We start from the raw sequence: 21,129 nt of genomic DNA on the forward strand, positions 1-21,129 counted from the left end.
TAGCTGTCTACATAACACTGACTTCATAACAGAATGTGGAGGAGGCAATAGGGTGGGGAATGAGTGATTTATGCACATTTAAAAGACAAATTCCCTGGAAGAGAATTATTTGACATGATGTAACCGAGGTGGTGAAACTCAAAGTAAAAAAAGAAAACTGTTATTTGAAGGTAATGTAGGTATTGCGAAACAAGCATGTATAAAGGCGTGATGGGTACGTTCTCGTGACTCAGTGTGTATGACTTCAGTGGAACTCAGCTAAGTCTGTCCAAAACACTAGAGTATTCTCGGGGTTCAAATGCAATCCACTGGAAACTAAGTAAGCTAAGGCCTAGTATAGGCTAGCTATTGCCACAAAGCTTTTATGTGCACCATGTTCTTCAAAAGGCTGGCAGTAAAACGAGAAAAATACAGTAAACTTGAAAAAAGATCTCTTTATTTACAATCCATCTTACAAAACATTTTGTGTAAACAAAAGAAACACCAGTGCAGTGATGTGCGGTCAGGGTAGGCTGGGTCGACAGTGCCTTACCAAAGCTAAAAAGAAGTGTTAATATATTTTTTTCATTTTCATAATTGTATTTATTTATATTATTTTCATTATTAATCATTTAGTTTCATGATTTGCCAGGGTTACACATACTCCAGTAAAATAGTCAGAAAAGTTGTTTTAAAATTATAGTATGCTCCTTTTACCACAGGTTGCTCCTAAAAACTACCGTTTCCTGAATGCATCAAGTTTAATGCAATGGGCGGACCGGGTGATGAGGCAGAGGCGTGCGGCCCATGGATGTATTAGGTGCGGCATCGCAGGTCTGGCAAACAGGCCAACGTTAACGTGGATTTGAGCATGCGTAGTCGGTTCTCCCACTGTGTTGTGGTTGAATCAAAGTTCCTCTAAGCCATCTCTGGTTAATTGATCAACGATCGGCAAATGGACCAGCCTCGTGTCACGTGAAAAATCCACACCCTCTCGCTCGACTCCGTGCCCTGAACTCAGAACTGCCCTTAGAAGCAGACACGGTAGTATAGAGGATATTTGGCTGTAGCACCAATAAGGTGACGTTAGCACCTAGAAGCGGATAGCTACACGGTGGTCAGCGCGGAATTTCCATACTTAAAAATATATTTGGCTCATGAAGAAAAAATAGGTGTGATTACTAATGGGAAACCAATACCTGACCTATAATTTTAATCAGCATAAGGGGCAAATATTACGTCACTCTGACTTTTCATAGAGTGGTAAAGTTACCAAAAGGACTGAGTAGCTACCGCTAAACTAGCAAGCTTTTTTTGTTTCCCGTGCCTACTCTTCTTGTCCAGCAGCGACAGCGTGTGGCTGAAAGTCCGAGACTATGACTTGCCAAGAGCTCTGGTCACGCATGAAAAGTCCACAACCCAAGTCCACTCTGAGACGCCTTGACATGGCCTTAAATGAGCAGCCCAGGCTGCATACCAGCCTGCACAACGCAAAGGTAATGGAAAACCGCTGTTCTACTGTACTACTACTGATCGGTGCGCTGACACCAAGATTAAAAACTCTTTATGTTTTCTCATCTTGGTGCGCCATCACCAAAACCTGTGTGTGGTAGACTAGGAGTATCAGCTGTGTTATTGGTGCTCTGACACCAAGCTCTCTCTCTCTCTCTCTCTCTCTCTCTCTCTCTCTCTCTCTCTCTCTCTCTCTCTCTCTGTTCCGATTTCCGAGACAAAGGCATGCATTGTGTTGTGTTAAGTCTGCAATGTGTGAACTAGATGTTTTTAAATGTAAGCTATGTGTCCATTGATAAGGTTTGATAGTCCATGCGTAATAAACTTAGGCTGCTGCGTTATTATAAAGGCTTTAGGGGGACTACATGCCACATTAAAGGTCACTGCCTACCCAGACAAACAATCCACTGCACGTTACTGCACGAGTCATTAGAAAATCCCTTACTTTCAGAGGAATGGGTGAGTCATTTCTCAGATCAAAGCACAACATCAGATGTAAATAATCTCCGGTATTTAGTCTCAGATGGTGCCAACATTCAGAGTGCTATACAAGTTATTATGAACACATGCCACACACACACACAAACACAATACTGAAGAATTTCTCGATTTACAGTAAGAGCTCAGTCATGATTAAGGAGACACAGGCACCTTATTTAAACCAGACGTGTGTGTGTGTGTGTGTGTGTGTGTGTGTGTGTGTGTGTGTGTGGACAGAATTAGTGATGTCTTTTTTTATAATTTCAATTCGTTATGCCTTATTATTAACCCTTTACTGTCTTGCTTGGTTTGTAAAGCATTTTGTTGACAGATTTTGCAATGTGCTATATATATATATATATATATATATATATAAATACAGTTTCTATGAAGTTATTGTAGTCAGCTGTTTTCCCTTCATGTCCAGTTAATTATAGTAGGGCTTAATTTAGTAGGGCTGGATGTAGCAAAATATCGACAACTAATTAGCCCATCATAAGCTACAGGTCATACAGACCAAGTAAGGAGTGTGCTTTATTGCTTATGAATTCAACTTCTGATTTGTATTAATAAGAATGTGTTATTTTGTCTACGTTAAATACTTTCACCTTAAATTAAAATCGGGCAGTTTTCTTGTACCACCACTTGGGTCTAGACAATGTTTGGCTAAGGGTTTTGTAGAAAAACATATCTCAAAATTTAAGTTATCAGAAACATAGGCATCTTAGCAGCACTAGTATCAAAACATTTTAGATGATACCCTGCCCATTTGATCCATATGGCAGCCAGCAACAAACATATTTCAGACATGTTCCTGATTTAGCCACTTGTGTTAAATCCACATCTCAGTTGTCTCAAAATCCGTGGTGTTGGTATAAAGTAACATTCAGTGTATTATTTCCCATATAGAGTAAGAGTATATATGTTGATTAATACAGTCAGTTTACAACCCCTATATCTGGTTGGGGTTGTCATTTTAAATCGGCCAAGTAGTCTTACTGAGTTATACCGAAGCCCCTTTCAGCTGCAAAGACTGTTTATAACTCTGAGTTAATATCAGATTGAATGCACAGCAGCCACTGACTGACTGATCATATCAAGCTACTGTGTCCGCAAAGCGTTTGTCAGCATGTAATCAAGTTGATGGGGTGCAGCGGCGGCTTTACAGGACACACAGGAGAATAAAACAAGTGTGTTTGATTTATAAATACTGTATGCGGTATTTGACATCAATGTTCATAAATTGTATGAGAGAAAATGGAGAAGTTATGGAGAGAATTGTTGCTGCTCCAGATCATATAAATAGCTGCCTGCAGTTATTGATTTTCAATAAAAAAAATTGAAAACCATGTTTCCTCAAATTGAATTAAACCACTAGCTGAAGTTCCCTATTGTGTTTTAAGTTTTGATTCATATTGTCCATCGCACACTTTCATATTTAATAGGGGGGGGGGGGAGTGTGACTTCATCCGCTCTGCCCCTCCATCTTTCCTTTCTGGGTGTCTCCATCCATCTTTCCTTCTGCCCCACCCTAATCTGTCATCAAACAGTGAGAGCTTGTTTATGAGCGCTCTGCCTTTCAATCTCCCCATTCATCTTTCACTTCTCGCCTTCCGTCCCTCCATCATCCATTCATCTGTTACTTATCCTCAAGGCCCGGTTAAATGATTACTGTTCTCTCAAACACATTTCCCCCCTCAATCCATCCATCCCCAAGTCCCTCTCCGCCCCCGCGCTCCCCTCCACATGCTTCATTTTTCCTCAAAGCCCAGCAGTATTAGTGTCTGTTTCAGAGCTGTCTCCTCCACGAACCTGGCATCCACGTTCTCCTGCTCCTCGAAAGGGTTCAGAGCTGCAAACACAGGAAGATGAGTTAAAGGGAGATGCAGGATATAACACCAGACACAACCATGCATTTCCTTCCTTGCTCCTTCATGTTGGAGCTACATTTGGACCAAGCACACACATAAACACCCATATAAGGCCAGTGTGTCTAAACCAGGCAGGATACACACACACACACACACACACACACACACACACACATACACTACCTTGTTCCTCTGTATCAGAGAGGATTTTTGCCAGGTAGGTAAGAGGCAGAAATTCAGGTGTGAAGCCTGGCTTGTCTCTGCCAGTGAATGCAAATCCCTGAGGAGGAAGAAAAAACAGAAACACTACTGTGGATTCTGCAGGTTTTCCAGGATACACACAGTCAAAACTATTCTGCAGCAAATTAGCAAAATAAGTCACATTAACTCATTTTCTTCCTCTTTTGGATAAAGTTAGTTGCAGTTTAACTTTTTAGGCAGCCATACATTCTTATCTGTCGTTACACGAAATGCCACTGGCTCTGCTAGCCAATTAGCTGACTGAAACTGGCCAATAGCAACATGAAGTGGATAGATGGTGGTCACTGTTTAAACACATTTAATAAAGAAGCCCAAGGCAGACATTTTTCTGCCAGTGTAACACTGCAGAAAAAGAGTTTCTGAAGTTAGCATGTTTTAGGGCTGCAATGATTTCTTGTCAGAAAATTGTGATAATAGCCCATCCCAAGCGCAAGAAGATGTCTTCAAAAAGCTTGTCTCGTCTGAAAAACAGTCCAAAACCCAAACATTTTGAATTTACAAAAATATAACACTGAGAAAAGCTCTACATCCTCACATTTTAGGAGCTAGAACCAGCAACTCTTTGGCATTTTTAGCTAATTTGTCCAATACTGATTTCTTGTCAGAAAATTGTGATAATAGCCCATCCCAAGCGCAAGAAGATGTCTTCCAAAAGCTTGTCTTGTCTGAAAAACGGTCCAAAACACAAACATTTTGAATTTACAAAAATATAACACTGAGAAAAGCTCTACATCCTCACATTTGAGGAGCTTGAACCAGCAACTCTTTGGCATTTTTAGCTAATTTGTCCAATACTGTGGGTTATGATGAAATACCTGCAAAACTAATGACATTCCGTTCAGCTTCTGCTGTACTTTGTGTTTATTGCTAATTAGCACATTTTGTGTTTGCTAAGGCCACGTCCACACGTACCAAAACAATCTTTTTTTTTTACCCGTCTTCCCTGGATTCGTTTCAAGAATAGTTGCGTCCAAATGAATCCATTTGTAAAAGACTCAACACGCTACTTCATATTCCAGGCCTATAGACGCTGTTTCTGCTACAGAAATTCACCAAAAAAGGAGCAGAAGAGCATCGTCACTTCCACTTCCCATCATAACATGACTAGACTATAACGTTCTCTTAATACATCCATGGACTATAATAACTTTCACCACTGCTCATTTTTATAAAGGCCGCCGCAAGAAAACGTGTCTTTGTTTACAATGTTTAATATGCTGTTGGATTGCTTTTTATTTTGCAATTCTGTCTGCCATCGGACATGATTGCAGCGCACTAGCTAGCAGAGCTAGCTACAATAGCCTTTCTACAATAAGACGTGGTAAAAGTTACTATAATCTGTTCAAGGAGTTGATAAGCAGGCAGATTAGCTAGCTAGTTGATAAATTGTCTACTTCCACTTTATAAACAGCTAACCATAGCAGCTAACGTTAACGTTAGCTACGTCACTGCTGTAGCGGTCAGCTACTTTAGCGATGTTTAACGTTGGCTACATAACGTTAGCAATATATCTTGTGTACAATCCAGGACCGGCAGAACAGAGGGAAGTGTCAGGGAGCAGAGACAAAGTATTTAGATGAAGTGAGCTGGTTTGACCATGGAGATGGGATATGCTTGCTTAGCTTCACCGCAGTCGTGTGTGGCCATGCACTAGTGCGGGACTGCGGGTAAGAGGTCGAGGGGTGTTGCGATGACATCATCGATACGGACGTATTCGTATTCGCTGTCCAAACGAAGCCAAAAGGGAGCCGTTTTCGATTTCTTTTCACCCTGAGACCAGGTTTCAAAAAAGTGTGTTTTCAGGCAGTGCGTTTACAGAATTTGTTTGGACGGTCGGCCCAAACGATGCTAAACATGTGGGTTTGCATCAAAAAACGTCTCCGTGTGGATGGCCCTTAAGTCTGCAGTGTATCAGTATGTGCTCTCTGCAGCATGTGTGACAAACTGTGCTGTGTTACCTTGTTTTTGTTGTGCTTCTCTAGCAGAGTCCTGATATAATCTCTGGAGATGGAAGCTGAACTGATAGGATGGTCCCACATATGGTAGATCCTCTGCTCCATAGGCTACACACACACACACACACACACACACACACACACACACACACACACACACAAAATAGTTTACATTTTAGGCATGTAGTTTATGTTATAAAAAACATAATCCCTGAGGCAAGTGAACATCTGTCCCTTTCTATTTTGCCAACTGGAACTCCAAACCATTATTAAGGAGTTGACTGCTAATGAGGGAACCAAGAGAAATCATATTTTTCAGTACGGTTTCAACAGTAATAAATAACACTTAAGCAAAATAGAGACTACAGGTGTGACTGACAATAAGAAAGAATGCAGCTTTTCCTCAAGACTGCTTTCTGTCCAGCTACAAACACAGCCAAGTTACAAAGCTGTTCAGTCACTTCAAGGATTGTGTTATTATCAGACGTGAGAAGAAACAACACAAACTCAGTTTCTCAACTCGTAATATAACGTCGGGGCCAGTGAACATTGGGGTCAGGCTCCCCTACAGGCGTCGTGAGATAAATCTGAGGGGTTGTCAAAAAGGGGTTGGTTGTGAAAGAAATCAGCAGGGAAACATATTTCTCACTCAATTTTACTTTATTCCCTGAAATTAACACTTTAAAATATTCTAATCTTAGAGTAAATAATCACATTTTGTTTGAACCCATAACCTGTTGGCATATGCAACATGAGACGAGGTGAACTCAACTTTTATTTAATGAGCTAAACGCTCAGGAAAAAAGGGAAATGTAAGGGACCTTATGATAAGAGCTATTAGTTAAAGGTCCCATATTGTAAAATGTGACATTTAAATATCTTTTTTGATTATAAAGCAGGACAGATGCTATATAAATACTATGAAAGTATCAAAGCGCTCAATCCACCAAACAGCACCTTTAAACGAGCCGTCGGGACTTCCGTACGGTTGTGATGTCACAACTATACTATATATAGGTAGAAAGTGATGGTACAGTGCCGTTACAGTCATTCCCCGGTTGCAATGACGGTGCAAAAACTCCGAAAGTGTAGATGCCCAAGACCCGGAAATGCTGATCAATCAGAGCAGGGTGGGCTTTTTCAAGAGGGGGGGCATTAAAAAGACAAGCGCTAAAATGGAGCGTTTTAGACAGATGGTGAATACCGGTATATTCATACAGAGAGCTTGAGAAAAATAAGGCATGAAAATGAGCATAATATGGGACCTTACAACTTTCAGAATAATTTGCAATGTGATATCGCTAAACAAGAATAAATTTAGTTAGCTACGGAACGTTTACACTGGCAGTTATTGGGTGTAAATATTTGTAAATAAACAACTTATCTTTACGTAAAAACTAGTTTATGTATATACATTATAACAAGGCTTTGAAGATGACAATTATGGGGGTGCTGGGTTTAGAAGGATTTAATTTCCTACAGTTTGCCAACATCTCCTGTTTTCTAGCTGTGTGTGTGTGTACCTGCTAAATCTCGCCTGCCTGCCAAACTCACCCAACAAAAGTCTGATGGGCAGGAAACAGAACAGAGACACTAAACACTCAACATTCCTCTGACCACAATGCGGACGGAACACACACGCACACACACACACACACAGCTACAGAAGCGATATACTGTACCATCCACATGGAAACACGTGGACATTACACAAGAGTTAGGGATACACATACGCACACACACACACACACACACACACACTAGACAACTACCTACACTACCCCCTCCCCAACACACACACACACACACACACACACACACCAGCCAGTTACACAAGAGCTTTGTGATTGGCTTGAGGGGGGCTTGAGGGAGATGAGACCTAAAATAACTTTCAACTCTTAATTGGACCAGAATGGGAAGTTTGGGGAGAGAACCATTCGAGAAAAGATCAAAAAGTCCCCTTCACTAACATATGGGATTATAATAGCATCACCCATTGTGTTACTGGCTGAACCACATACTGCTACATATCAGCTCTGCCCTCCAAGTTGGTACACTCAACAAGTCATCATTTGGATGGCAGACTCCTCTAAACTACTCCTGGCCCTGCATTAAAACCTCATATTTGGTCACACACAAAAGTACCTCAGGGAGTCTCTTAAGTATGCTGAACTTCAGTCTCTCGTTGGCATCACTGTTGTCCAAATCTAAACACAAAAAGAAAAGAGAGGAGACATGGTGCTAATTACTTTTCTAAAGACAAATCTCACAGGGAAGGAGAAATAATGCAATGTCACACCTCTCTAGACTTATATCTAAATTAATTGCTCAGAATGAATTGAAAGCAAACATAGGATTACAATGTTATTATTTTCTTTATCTGGAGACATGCAAATACAATCAACAAAATCCCAGATTGCTATAACTCCCTTCTACCCATATGCTAATTTTCATGGATAAAAAAACATTATTGGGATATTTCGCTTTTATAAAAAATATAACAGACAATGTTTTGACAAACAAGGCTTCACAAATGAACCCCCAAGCAAAGAGGATCCTGAGCCAGCACCACTTTCTTATTTTGGCTTGAAGACATTTCCTAGAAGGTGTATTGTTTACGTGTTGCAGTGAGATTCATCCATTCAAAAAGGGAAACAGAGCAAAGATCCTCTGACATCCTTTGACCCGGCAACTTGCTTCAGCAGCTCCAGGATTTCTCCCAGGTGCTAAGAAGCTTTCTGGGAGATGCAGTTCTTCTACTGTAGGATGTCCTGGGCATCCAACCTGTCTCAGGGCTCTAGGGATGGCAATGTCATTCGGTTGGACTCAGTACACCTACTTGGTCCAGACTTGTTTTATTTTATTATTTGAACAACTATTGGTTAGATTACTTTAACATGAAGTGCTACCAGCACGTCAGCATTTGTGTATTTCTTTGTAGTTTTCATGATTTATGTAAATTGCAAAAACAATCTGAGCTATGGGCAGCCGTTCAGTAGTCTGGAACCAAGCTACGTTAGACTGGTTAGATTTGTAAATTCTGGTTGAAAATATATGTCTGTGTGTGTTTGTAATGAGGCAGAAACTGCACACCTGTGCAACCAATTGTCCAGAATAGAATAGTGAAATCTAAATAGATATATACTTATTTGATTAATCCCTGGGGAGAAGTGACGCATGAACCCTCTCACTTCAAAGTCCAGAAAAATCCTTTTCTCTCACTTTGAAGTTTAACAACCATTTGGACTTAGCCCTTTGAATAATCTTTTCATCTTTGTGTATCTTTGTTTGTTCTCTCCATGAGAAAGAACCATGTAAACTATCAACTATCAGATCAAGAATGACAAGGATATTTTAGTTCTGTTGATCTCAGTGCCAAGTCACAATGTTTGGCCAAATGGTTTGAACAATGTACTTTCCATGGTATGAAATCCACTTTGAGACATACAAAATAAACAATATCAGTGTTTTTGAGTGAGGCACTGAATCCCCATAGTACCTAAAAGGAGCAATGCTGCATATATATATATATATATAGAGAGAGAGAGAGAGAGAGAGAGAGAGAGAGAGAATGGGGGTTATGGCTGCAATCCTGGTGTGTGTACCTGTCATGAGCCGAGACACAAAGGTTTCAGTTAGCTGCAGGAAGCCGTGGTCAATGTACTGTAGGAAGGTGTGATGAGGGAGGCAACGCACAGCAAACATTGCTAACAAAGTGTGATAGCCTGGAGAGAGACACAGAGAGAACAGTGGGGCAGATGAAGAAGAAGAAGAAGAAAAGATTTTAGCTTTTGATGTTCCTGAAAACAACAAAGGAAAAAAAAGAAGGAAAACAACACTAAAGAGTCTACAGGCATGCTAGCAGCTCTGTGAGGTTGTATTTAGACACAGTGGTGCTTTGAGCTTAATGCTAACGTCAGCATACTAACATGCTCACACTGACAATGCTAAAGTTGATTTTTAGCGGTGTATAATGTCTTAGTTTAGCATGCTAACATTTGCTAATTAATACTAAACACAGTTCAGCAAAGACTGATGGGAATGACATTTACTGTAGTTTAAAACGTATTGGACAAAGAGCTGTGCTGCTAGCATGGCTAAAAACACCTCCTACCTGTGTAATTGTTTTGTTTTTTCGACTTTGATTCACCATAAGGAACACAGACTCATTATGCCTGTTGTTTTACAGCTGTTATACAGCCAATATACACACATTTACACCAGCAGCCTCAGTGTTAGGGTGTGCTTCCTTGCTTCAAGGCATTTCTCGTTTCCTCTCTCGTTCGTTGCCAGACAGTTTAGGATTCTAACCCACAAGCCTTTCCTCTGTAAGCAACTAAAATCATGGGACTGTGTAACAGGGGGGTTTATACACTTACACTGGGAAATGAATTCAAATTATTGAAAATGTATTCACACTCTGCTTTACCCATGTCTGCGCTATGCTAATGTTAAACATATTTTTGGTTACATTAGTGCTGAAGCGAGCTGGTCTGTTGTCCCTCAGTGCAAACACACATTGTTATTCTTGGTGAGACAGACTGGATTATAACTGTGTGTGTGTGTGTGTGTGTGTGTGTGTGTGTGTGTGTGTGTGTGTGTGTGTGTGTGTGTGTGTGTGTGTGTGTGTGTATGCGCGTGTGTGTGCGCGCACATGCATGTGTGCTATGCTGCAGTTGTTCTAAGTAAGTGGACCACACTCCAGCTTGGCCACATACAGCTAAATTATTTTACATTTGCATACACAAATTACAGACATTATCATTTGATCACTTTTGCACACATGCAACAAGCTGGCCTTTTTGATGTTACAGTGTAAAACTGTAAGAGCTCAGTCATGATTAAGGAGACACAGGCACCTTATTTAAACCAAACGTGTGTGTGTGTGTGTGTGTGTGTGTGTGTGTGTGTGTGTGTGTGGTACCAGGTGGGAGGGGCAGGCAGAGACCCCTCGTGGCTTCCAGGATCCGAAACATGAAGTGAAACACGGACCACTCGGCTGGACTGCCCTGTTGTGTACTATAATACACACATGTGGACACACACGCACATGCGCGCACACACACACACACACACACACACACACACATATTCTGTCAGCGCTTTACACTTTACATTAGTGACAAACTTTAAAGGAGAAACACACTCACGAGGGAGGGCTACTCACAAGCACAAAACACGAGGGCCAAGTTTGTACTTCAGCCAGACTGACTCCAGCATGTGTCTGATGAGCTCCAGCTAAACACACACAGAAACACACGTGAGTGCTTAGAGAAGGAGATGCTCGATTAGATTCAAATGCAACATCTTCATCTGAAAACAAGACATTTTTCTTCTATGACGACGTTTTCTTCGTGGAAATGAATGAAAATACACTCGATCGGTTTCCTAACTTCCCTCTTTTTTTCTTTCCTACTTCCCATTTTCATTTCGACTGAACAAGAGCAACACAGTGGATCAGGATGTGAACACAGGTTTCACACTCGCCCACATCATTTCAAAACACACATTTGTCAGCATATTGGATCATTTCAATGCACTTGACTCATCTGAAACATGCCGGCTGCGTGCTGGAACACACACATTACACACTCCTTTCCACAAATGACCACTCTCTCATCTCCTGTTGAATAACAGGAATACGATCTGCCACACTCATCCTGCACACCAGACGGAACGCAACGTCCTCCAGTGACCTTGGGGTGGGAATTACAATTAGCTTCACTTATGTAATGGATTTGCCCAAAAATAAAAATAAAAAGTGTCAAGACAAATGGAATAATAAGCTACTCTGGGTTTTGTATTGTTTATACTTTTACTTTGCTTTTTAAACATCCTTCATTAAGTTTATCACAATGGAAAAATCACAAAAAAGAACCATCGAACATATTTTCTATGCAAAATGTCTAATATTGTCTGTCCACAAGAGAGGGAATGTATTCCCCAAAAAATCAAGGAACACTGGTTAAATTAGCATAAATTGATTTTTTTTTGTCAATACAGATAAAGAAAGTAAAATACTCTATAAGTCAAAAAACTGCTGTTAATCGGCAAACAATTCTTCCACTGGTACACGTTTAATGCATTATTCTCTGTCATCATATATTTATTGTTTGACAAAAAGGTGGCAACTTTTTAAGCAAAAATAAATTATTTCTTTCTTTTCTCTTGTGCTCCCTGCTGATGTAATTTCAGGCCCCTTAAGATCAATAAAAAGGATAAAAATATGTAGCCGAGATGTTTCTGTGCTGAAAAAGTCAAACAAAAGCAACATGATATCATGACTTTGCGTAAACATACACGCCACTTTCCTGTTATCTGCACGCATTTTGAGCTATCCGCGTGTATGTCTATGCTGTGTATGTCTACGCTATATACAGCGGACGGCAGTCTGCAATGTCACATCATGACTTCGCGTAAACATACACGCCACAAGTGGCGTGTTATCTGTACGCATTTTGAGCGCCATATACAGCGGACGGATTGGGTTTAGGAAAAGAAGAACCGGTTGGGTTTAGTAAAAGAAGAAAACTACAGTTGGGTTTAGGAAACGTGACACGTGGGTTCGGTTTAGGAAAAGAAAAAACGGTTGGGTTTAGGAAAAGAAGAACGGGGTTGGGTTTAGTAAAAGAAGAAAGCGAAGGTTGAGTTTAGGAAACGTGACACGCGGGACACAATCCCCGGTCTCCTGGGTTAAAGTCCTGTGTTTGACCCATCCACCACCCCGACCAACCCCGACCAGCCTCCCTATGCGGATTTTCGCCCTTTCATACTACTCGCTACGGCATTAATTCACGCGCAATCGCAAGGTAGTGTAAGTCAATGGGGGCCAAACGGCATGATAAACACGCTAAAAAACGAGTATGCGTCTTGATAACACGCCAAAATGGCATACGAATTGGCGTGTCATACATACGCCACTTCATGACATCAGTCTGAACAAAAGCCAAACAACTGATTTTAAGACACAGACTCATACACAGTATCCCCTGTGTGACTTTCTAAAATCTGGAATCAGCAATTTGTCTTCATGAGCCTTAGCCCGACAAAGAGACTTTACTTTTTACTCAGTGTGGCTCCCCTGCTGTGAAAAAGGTTTAATAACCTTGGGTATAGAATACATTTTCTGCATAATTAAAAAAACATTGAAGCCTATTTCAATCAATTCCGTAATATGTATTAGTGCTTTTAGTAATTCACATTAAGTTTGTGGGTTGTTCTTTGCTCTGACATTGGCTATGTTATAAAAAGCTATGTATCTCAGTTGTGTGTAGCAACAGGGACTAGGAAATATACTATAACTATGACAATAATGTGCAGTGGTGCTGTAATGTATCATAGAAGACGTTCCCCGGCTTTTAAAAGCTGTAATCTATTTCACCCCAACTTCTCCTGCGTCAGCGCAGCCATTAGTCTCAATAAGCACTGACAATAGTGGGAGATGTTCTTTATTTGTGGAGGGGAATTCACCCTTCTTTGAAACAGTACCTCCCTGAGTTTTTAAAGCATGAGTCAGCTTGATGTGTAAGAACATCACCCGGCTATTGAGTTACTTGACTGTTCTTTAAGTAAAACGTCCCTGAAGGATGATTCTTATGGGTCCTTTCGTGATAATAAGTCCAGCTCCCAGGATGAGAAACGTTTTCAGTTTCACTGCGCTGAATAAAAATTAAATAATATCCTCGTTTGCCTGTTGCAGAGCGATGCCAAAGCGATTACAGACACGCCTATTTCCATTACTTTCATTTGGAGTCTGAAGGCACAGGTTTAAAACTCATGAGCCTGTCGTACTGAGCTGAGCCATCGACTGATCAGCTGAGAGCAGGGAGGATTTCTTTGGTCTTTTTTTTTTGTCATTTGCAATTCCATAAAGTCCCAAAACGTGATGCTTCCTGCTTTCTATTCAATTCCAGCCTTACCCTTGGCCTGATTTAATACTGGTGTGTTGATATATGCTGTATGTCTGCTTTCAGCAGCTCCTAGCTGTGAAGGGATTTACCTCCCAGGAATACTAAAGACTGACTTTACAGAACCAAGTACCTCTGTAGGGTACTGAGAATGGTTATGTCTTCCCACTTGGTTATGCAGATGCCCCCGCCGCTCTTTGAATGGGCGTAGGTTTGGTTTCCGAAGTGAAGGGAGCACAATTAATTAATATTTATACTGTATACATTTGAATCCTTCTGTATTGTTAAAGGATACACTTTGTGTTCCCCCCATCCTCATACAAAAAGTCACTGAGTGGTTGAGGATACATGTCTTAACAAGAGAACTGATGTTTGTTTTAGAGGACTGAAGCAGCGACCGGATAGCTTGCAGCAACCTCTCTTATCTAAAGAGCACACATCCATCTGTAAGCTCTATCAAACCATTTAACTAAAGTGGAAAACTTGCTGCCTTTTGCACAGAGCAATGCTCGCTGAGTGTCACTTAACCTTCCCGAAAAAGAGTAAGGGCAAACATTAAATAAACATAACGTGAAGAATGATGTACCTTGAAATTAAAAAAAAAGAGATCACAGGAGTATACACAGCAACCTCTCTTTATCTCTGACCAACACACACACACACACACACACACACACACACACACACACACACACGCACACACACACAGTGTACCAACCAGTTTGGCTACATAGTTGACAACCAGCGAGTCAATCTTCTTCTTCCCCAGTCGAGGCAGGTGTCTGTTGAGATGCTCTCGGAGTTTGTCAACCGTCTGCAATGCAAAAAAACACACTGATTATTTTCTCTGTGTGTGTGTGTCAGTGTGTAGCATGGAGTGCAACTTAACTTTGTGTTTTAAGAACACTTCGCTGTGTACTCAGCAGGGTCAAATTAAGTTCAGTTAGACTTTTCCCTCGACTACAGTGTCCCAAAATTGATTTAACCATGGAGAGGAGAGGAGAGGATGAGTGAATGTCTAAAAACAGTTGACAGTATGACCTGATTTCCTTCTGGGAGGATAAGGGAATGAGGAGAAGAAAGAAGGAGAGAGGGAAGGAAGTGAGTGCAGAAAGAAGGAATGACAGGGAAGAAGAGGAAAGAGGTGAATAATGAAATAATTGATGGAGGGAATAAAGAGAGAAAGACAGGAGCACTGGGTCTTTCTAAGAATAGCTGAGAGACTGCTACCATCTTGCCTGAACTCCATTAAATTGAAGCTATCTGCTCTTTAAAAAACTATGCTGAGCACAGGGAAAACTGGAGGATATGAACTTGTCCATCAAACAGCATACAGTTAAAAAAAAAAAATGCAGGACAGGGACCTTAAGATACCCTTTTTTTAAAGTGTTGACTCATCTGAAGCGTAACAGGACTTTCACCTAAAAGATGACTATGGAGGGAAATGATCAGCCGTCAGCATTTCATGATGGATCTGTAGTGGTCTATATCAACCCATGCTAGAGGAAGAATCTACCTCCAGGGGCTGTTAAACTGTTAAACGTCAACAATCTCGGATGCTCAATGCATCTAAGGAGGGATTTAGGAAGTGCTTAACTATGCACCCACTTTTTTCACTTTGCCTCATCTACTACAGTGACAGTTGGGAGAGGAAATACACAACAACCATTATTTTCTATTCTACTCCTGCTTTTTGATGTTGAGTAGCAGGATGTTAACTACTGTAAAGGACTTTCTGCTTTTAAATTTTCTGCAGGTTTTGTCATGACTGACTGAATTGAAATGATTCATTTGGCTGACAGCAATTCACAAGTGATGCTTCTCAAAAACAGGCAAGTTAAAACCAAAATCCTTTCGAAATCTTCTGAGTCACTGTTTACTTTAAACCAGAGGATTCTGATGCTACATCATGGCTAAATCTATGTGAATGCAGAGCTGTTTCACCTTCAAGAAGGGTGAAAACATTAATGCCATACAATTAACATGGTTGTATAGCCTATTGTATGCCTATGTATAAATTAGATAAAAAGTATAGAAATAAAACAGTTTTGATACAGCCAATTTAATGCTTAAATGTCCCATGGCATGAAAATTTCACTTTATGAGGTTTATTAACATTAATATGCGTTCCCCCAGCCTGCCTATGGTCCCCCAGTGGCTAGAAATGGCGATAGGTGTAAACCAAGCCCTGGGTATCCTGCTCTGCCTTTGAGAAAATGAAAGCTCAGATGGGCTGAAAAGATGGTTTCCTTGTCTAACCCAAGCCATGAAAAAGCTACTTTTTGCAGTGTATGTATGTCTGTGTGTGTGCATATGTTGCAGAAATGGACCTTTTTTTACAGCAGACATGTTGACTTGTCATAGTAGGAAAAGCACAGCTGAAATTGATAACCTTAACAATGGCTCAATTCCATCAAGTGTCCCAGTAAGCTGTTTCAGTGAGTCAGCATGCACAATACCAGGGCCTCTCCTAAGTGGAATGCAGCCATCATTAATGGTTTTGAATACACCTGTGCTTTTCCTACTATGACGTTGTCTGCCGTGACAAAGGTCTACTGACTGGTTTCAGCTTCTCTCTCTCTCTCACCAGGCCTATGAGCGCCCTCTGTTGATGGTCCTCCTCCTGGAAAAGTGGCACCAGCTTCTTATCTAGAAGAGACCAGGCAATAGTGGGCACTTGCACATAAAAGAGACGTTTGAAGAAACCTTTGATGCTGCATCCACGCTAGACTGAACACTACAGGTAGCAGCAGGTGTGTCAGTGCAGTAACATTATTAAACAGGCCATCAGTAGGAATGGAGAAACCCAAGAAACCCAAACTCTCAGTATTTATGGCTTTAATAAAAAAAGAAAGAAAGAAGCTAAGACATTAATGGATTCTTTTGCGGTGAGTTTTTGCTTTCAATTGGGGGTTAAAGCTGCAATCCTGGTGTGTGTGTGTGTGTGTGTGTGTGTGTGTGTGTGTGTGTGTGTGTGTGTGTGTGTGTGTGTGCGTGTGTGTGTGTGTGTGTGTGTGCGTGTGTGTGCGTGTGTGTGTGTGCGTGTACGTGCTGCAGTTGTTTTAAGTAAGTGGACCACGCTCCAGCTTGGTCACTTACAGATAAATTATTTTACATTTGCATACACAAATTACACACATTATCATTTGATCACTTTTACACACATGCAAGAAGCTGGCCTTTTTGATGTTACAGTGTAATATGTTACGGATATGAATAACACTTTCAGGGCACAGCCAGCTGAGAGGCTACACTGAGATTTGCTGTATGCCTGTTAGAAGTTTAAAGTTATCAACTGTTTTAACTTTCAATATTTTAGACAATTAGCTGATGTTCTTATTCTGAGCGAGCTGTCTCAATCAAACTTGAAGCATTGTTGTATAATAAATTACTAGATCGACAAGCGTCATTTATCAAGGATAATGCCAACTATTTGCTGGTTCCAGTTACTCAAATATTAGGATTTTTTAGGAGTTTTTCTCAATTTTTTTTTTCTTCAATTGAATCTCTTTGGTTTTGCACCTTGGTTGGATAAAACAAGTCATTTGAAGATGTCACTTTGGGATTTTGACCATTGTGATGGCCACTTCTGCTAGTGGCATGGCTCTAGGGATGGCTGTCACTGGATGGCTGTCAGTTAGTCAGTCCACCACTTAGGTACTGTACTATCTCAGCAACTATGGGATGGATTGCTATAACATTTGGTGTAGACATCCATGGTGTTCAGAAGGTGAATCCTAATCACTTTGTTGATCCTCTGACTTTTCATCGAGCGCCACCAGGAGGTCAAGGTTTTTACTAATCCAGTTAAATATCTCAGCAGAATGAGAAGATCAGAATGATCAAAAAGTGCATGGATTGGAAACTGTTTGATTGATATACTGTAGGAAATGATTGAGGCAGCTTCTTACCTGAGTGCTATCATCTGTGTATAAATGATGCAGGAGAAGTGATCAAAATGCAGAGTGTGGGTTTTACAAGTGAATCTACGGGAGGCTGTGGGTGTATGATTATCCATGTGAATTAACTGAGGTAAGGAAATAGCCCGTGTATTAGTTGGCACAAAACATCTGCACTGGAATAATGAGAAAGAGAGACAGGCACAAAGAGAAAAGGGGTGAGAGGTGAAGGAAGTAACAAAATCCCCACTCAACTTTGCTCTTTTTAAATTCTCTTTCACTCTATGCTTCTTCCACTTCTCCCTTTCTTCCCCCCCCCATCCCTTTTCTTCTTAACCTCCTTCCAAGATAAATTAGTGTGGTGGTTCTGTTTAGCTGAATTCTCCAGTGGGCATGAAGAATGCGACCTCAGAAGAACACACAAACACAGTTTTGAGCTCCATAATAAGCCATGGTCTTGTTATTTATGGCATTCACACTCCCTGTATTATGTGTGTGTGTGTGTGTGTGTGTGTGTGTGTGTGTGTGTGTGTGCCTGTCTGTCTGCCTGTCTGTCTGTTGTATCTCTGGATTTATGTTTGTGAGTGTATTTGTGTGTTCAGTGTGCATTTTCCGTCTTACCGAGACACCAGGTGTCCACCATTGATAGAACTCTACAAAATAAGAAGAAAAGCTTTGTGTGAAAACAATCCCTCAAGCTAGCGTTATAATAAGAGTCTTACTTTTTGCGCTGTAAGCCGAGGCAGTATACGCTTCACTGTTGCAGTCAGCAGCAAAAACATAAAAACTATAAAAGCACAACGTTTGTAGGCAGGTGCTGGAGTTTAGCCTGGAGGAAGAGAAGCTAAAGCTTTTGATTTGATCCATAGTACGAGCAGGACAGAGTTATATTTAATTCAAGGCAGGTATTACATCAGTGGTGCATACAAGTACATGCCCATCATCAAGTCACTTAATCATAAACTGTTGGAGGCCTTTAGTTATAATCTCATTTCTAATAATTTAATTAAAAGGGGATATTTCATAGTCAAAGAGTAACCTGCTAAAAGGCTACAAAAAGGGTTCCCACAGGTCATTCATGTGCAAAATGAGAGTGAGCACTGGGTTTTGTGTAATTTTGAGTTTTTTGGACTTTGTGTAGCAAGTTAAAACCAAAACAAGTGTTAAGAAAGTCCATTTTCAAAGAGAGCTCAAATAACTTAAGATGTGACATTTACATGGTGAGCAGACCGAGGACAGACATTTTTTGTTCTCTGTAGTCAGTGTTTTCAGGAGGGCTTTACACTGACTTTGGTTATGGAAATTTTCATCCACAATCCTGTTGTACATTAATATTCATACTGCGAAGAGTGTGTAAAAACAATCTATCAAGGCTGCCAACAGGGCATGAAAATTAGGGAATTCGTTTTATTTACGTTCCAGATAGGACGCATCAAATAATCTTATAGTATTTTAAGGGAAATCAGGAAGTTTTACTAATATGTTTCGAGTATAGACCTAAAAGTACAGTACTTTTAAACCTGAAACACCTTTATTGTATTAGACTATGTTTTACACTTAAACAGATTGATTATACTTTAGAATGTATGTGAGTTGAGAAACAACTTAATCATTTAAAGGTCCCATGGCATGAACAGTTCACTTTATGAGGTTTTTTTTAACATTAATATGCGTTCCCCCAGCCTGTCTATGGTCCCCAAGTGGCTAGAAATGGCGATAGGTGTAAACCGAGCCCTGGGTATCCTGCTCTGCCTTTGAGAAAATGAAAGCTCAGATGGGCCGATCTGGAATCTTGCTCCTTATGAGGTCATAAGGAGCAAGGTTACCTCCCCTTTTGCCCGCCCAGAGAATTTGGCCCACCCATGAGAGAGAGACATCATGGTTTTAAAACAAACAAAGTGGCAGTTGGTCAAGGACACACCCCCACCCTCCACCTTGCCCCCCCCCCCCACTCTCCTCCTCAATAGCTACAGACACAGAAATGGCACATACTAAGGAAAGCTCATTGTGTGACTGGCTCTAGTGGCTGTAATTCTGCACCAAGGCTGAATTTCACGAAAGAGACTTCAGATACAGTATTAGGGGACCACTAAGGCCTATATAAAAGCATCCAAAGAGCACCATGTCATGGGAATTTTAAACACATTTTTGGGTGTGAATGCAGTCCAGCAGAGTTTAAGGGCAAGGCTGTTGATTTTCTGTATTTTTCTTATTGAAAAGGAAAAATCCCTTTAAAAAATAATGAATTGATTCAACTAACATATTACCACATAGACGTATTATCTGTGTAGCCAAAGCTTGATGTTTCTTATTCCTCTGTGCGATAGAACCTCCCTGTGGTCAAAAAACTATTAAAAATACATCAGTGAGCTACAGCGTTGCACTGGGCGACATGTGCCTTCATTATGATGAACATGGTCACTGTAGTTAGTCCATCCCACATACACCGTCCTTCTGCTATAAATACTCTCTTCAGCACCAAATATATATTTATCCATAACTGATGATAGTCCTCAACAAAGTTCCTCCTGTCTGAGTAAGATTTGCTAAAACACTACAGTGCCCAAGGGTCTCATTTATAAACGTGGCGTACGCACAAAACGGGGCTGAAAATGTGCGTATGTCACTTCCCACGCAAAGGTTGTGATTTATAAAAAACAAACTTGACGGGAGAATGTGCGGTCCTCCACGCAAACTCTGACCCATGCGTACGCACATTTTGGAGACAAAATAGGAATTGGCGACGCAGATGGTGAGGTGGTGAACTGAAGTCAGACTGCAGAAAGTAAATGGGAATAACGATTACTCGTAATATTTTCAAGTATTGATGCCTCACGCACATTTTTTCACTCTATATCATCCACGTTACCATGAAGATTAAATCCAGCAGTGTTATTTGCGCTTGTACTGAGTGATAATTGTTCCATAAACACCTCCAACTCAAATCTTAAATACGGCGCTGTCTCGTTGTCACATTGTCCGCTACGGAGCGCAGGAGGAGGAGATGGCCCGACTGCATGGAATACATGATAACATTTAAATACCCTAGCATTAGATAACGGCAGAACAAAGTGTAGCCTAAATAACTAAATATATGTCTTTAATACTGCGCATATATCATCAAATGTCAAAGTCTTTAAATACAGCCGTTAAGCTCTCGCGTAATCGTTACCCTTAATGTCCTCGTTATCAGTCCAACTTTAATACTGTTCGTGACAATTCCTGCATGAGGAAAAGTGTGTTTGCCTTTCACACTTTCTTTCGT

The 21,129-nt window shown here is 40.7% G+C and overlaps 1 protein-coding gene across 3 annotated transcripts in view; it reads right to left on the reverse strand.

Annotated features, from left to right (window-relative positions):
- Positions 1–414: 414 nt before the first annotated feature.
- gsap (gamma-secretase activating protein) overlaps positions 415–21,129 on the reverse strand; it is a 36,734-nt gene continuing 16,019 nt past the window's right edge. For 2 of the 3 annotated variants that reach the window (XM_078281379.1, XM_078281378.1), the window contains 10 exons: positions 18,486–18,517; positions 16,553–16,614; positions 14,684–14,779; positions 11,226–11,296; positions 10,983–11,077; positions 9,664–9,783; positions 8,204–8,265; positions 6,062–6,166; positions 4,026–4,122; positions 415–3,823 (listed from right to left, as the gene is read on the reverse strand). In XM_078281379.1, the coding sequence (XP_078137505.1) occupies positions 3,723–3,823; positions 4,026–4,122; positions 6,062–6,166; positions 8,204–8,265; positions 9,664–9,783; positions 10,983–11,077; positions 11,226–11,296; positions 14,684–14,779; positions 16,553–16,614; positions 18,486–18,517 (841 nt within the window). In that variant the 3' untranslated portion in view covers positions 415–3,722. The remainder of the gene's footprint in view (positions 3,824–4,025; positions 4,123–6,061; positions 6,167–8,203; positions 8,266–9,663; positions 9,784–10,982; positions 11,078–11,225; positions 11,297–14,683; positions 14,780–16,552; positions 16,615–18,485; positions 18,518–21,129) is intronic. The other variant, XM_078281380.1, reaches the window with a different exon arrangement.

The sequence above is a fragment of the Sander vitreus genome, chromosome 23 (genome assembly GCF_031162955.1).
Source record: "Sander vitreus isolate 19-12246 chromosome 23, sanVit1, whole genome shotgun sequence".
NCBI classification, from domain to species: domain Eukaryota; kingdom Metazoa; phylum Chordata; class Actinopteri; order Perciformes; family Percidae; genus Sander; species Sander vitreus.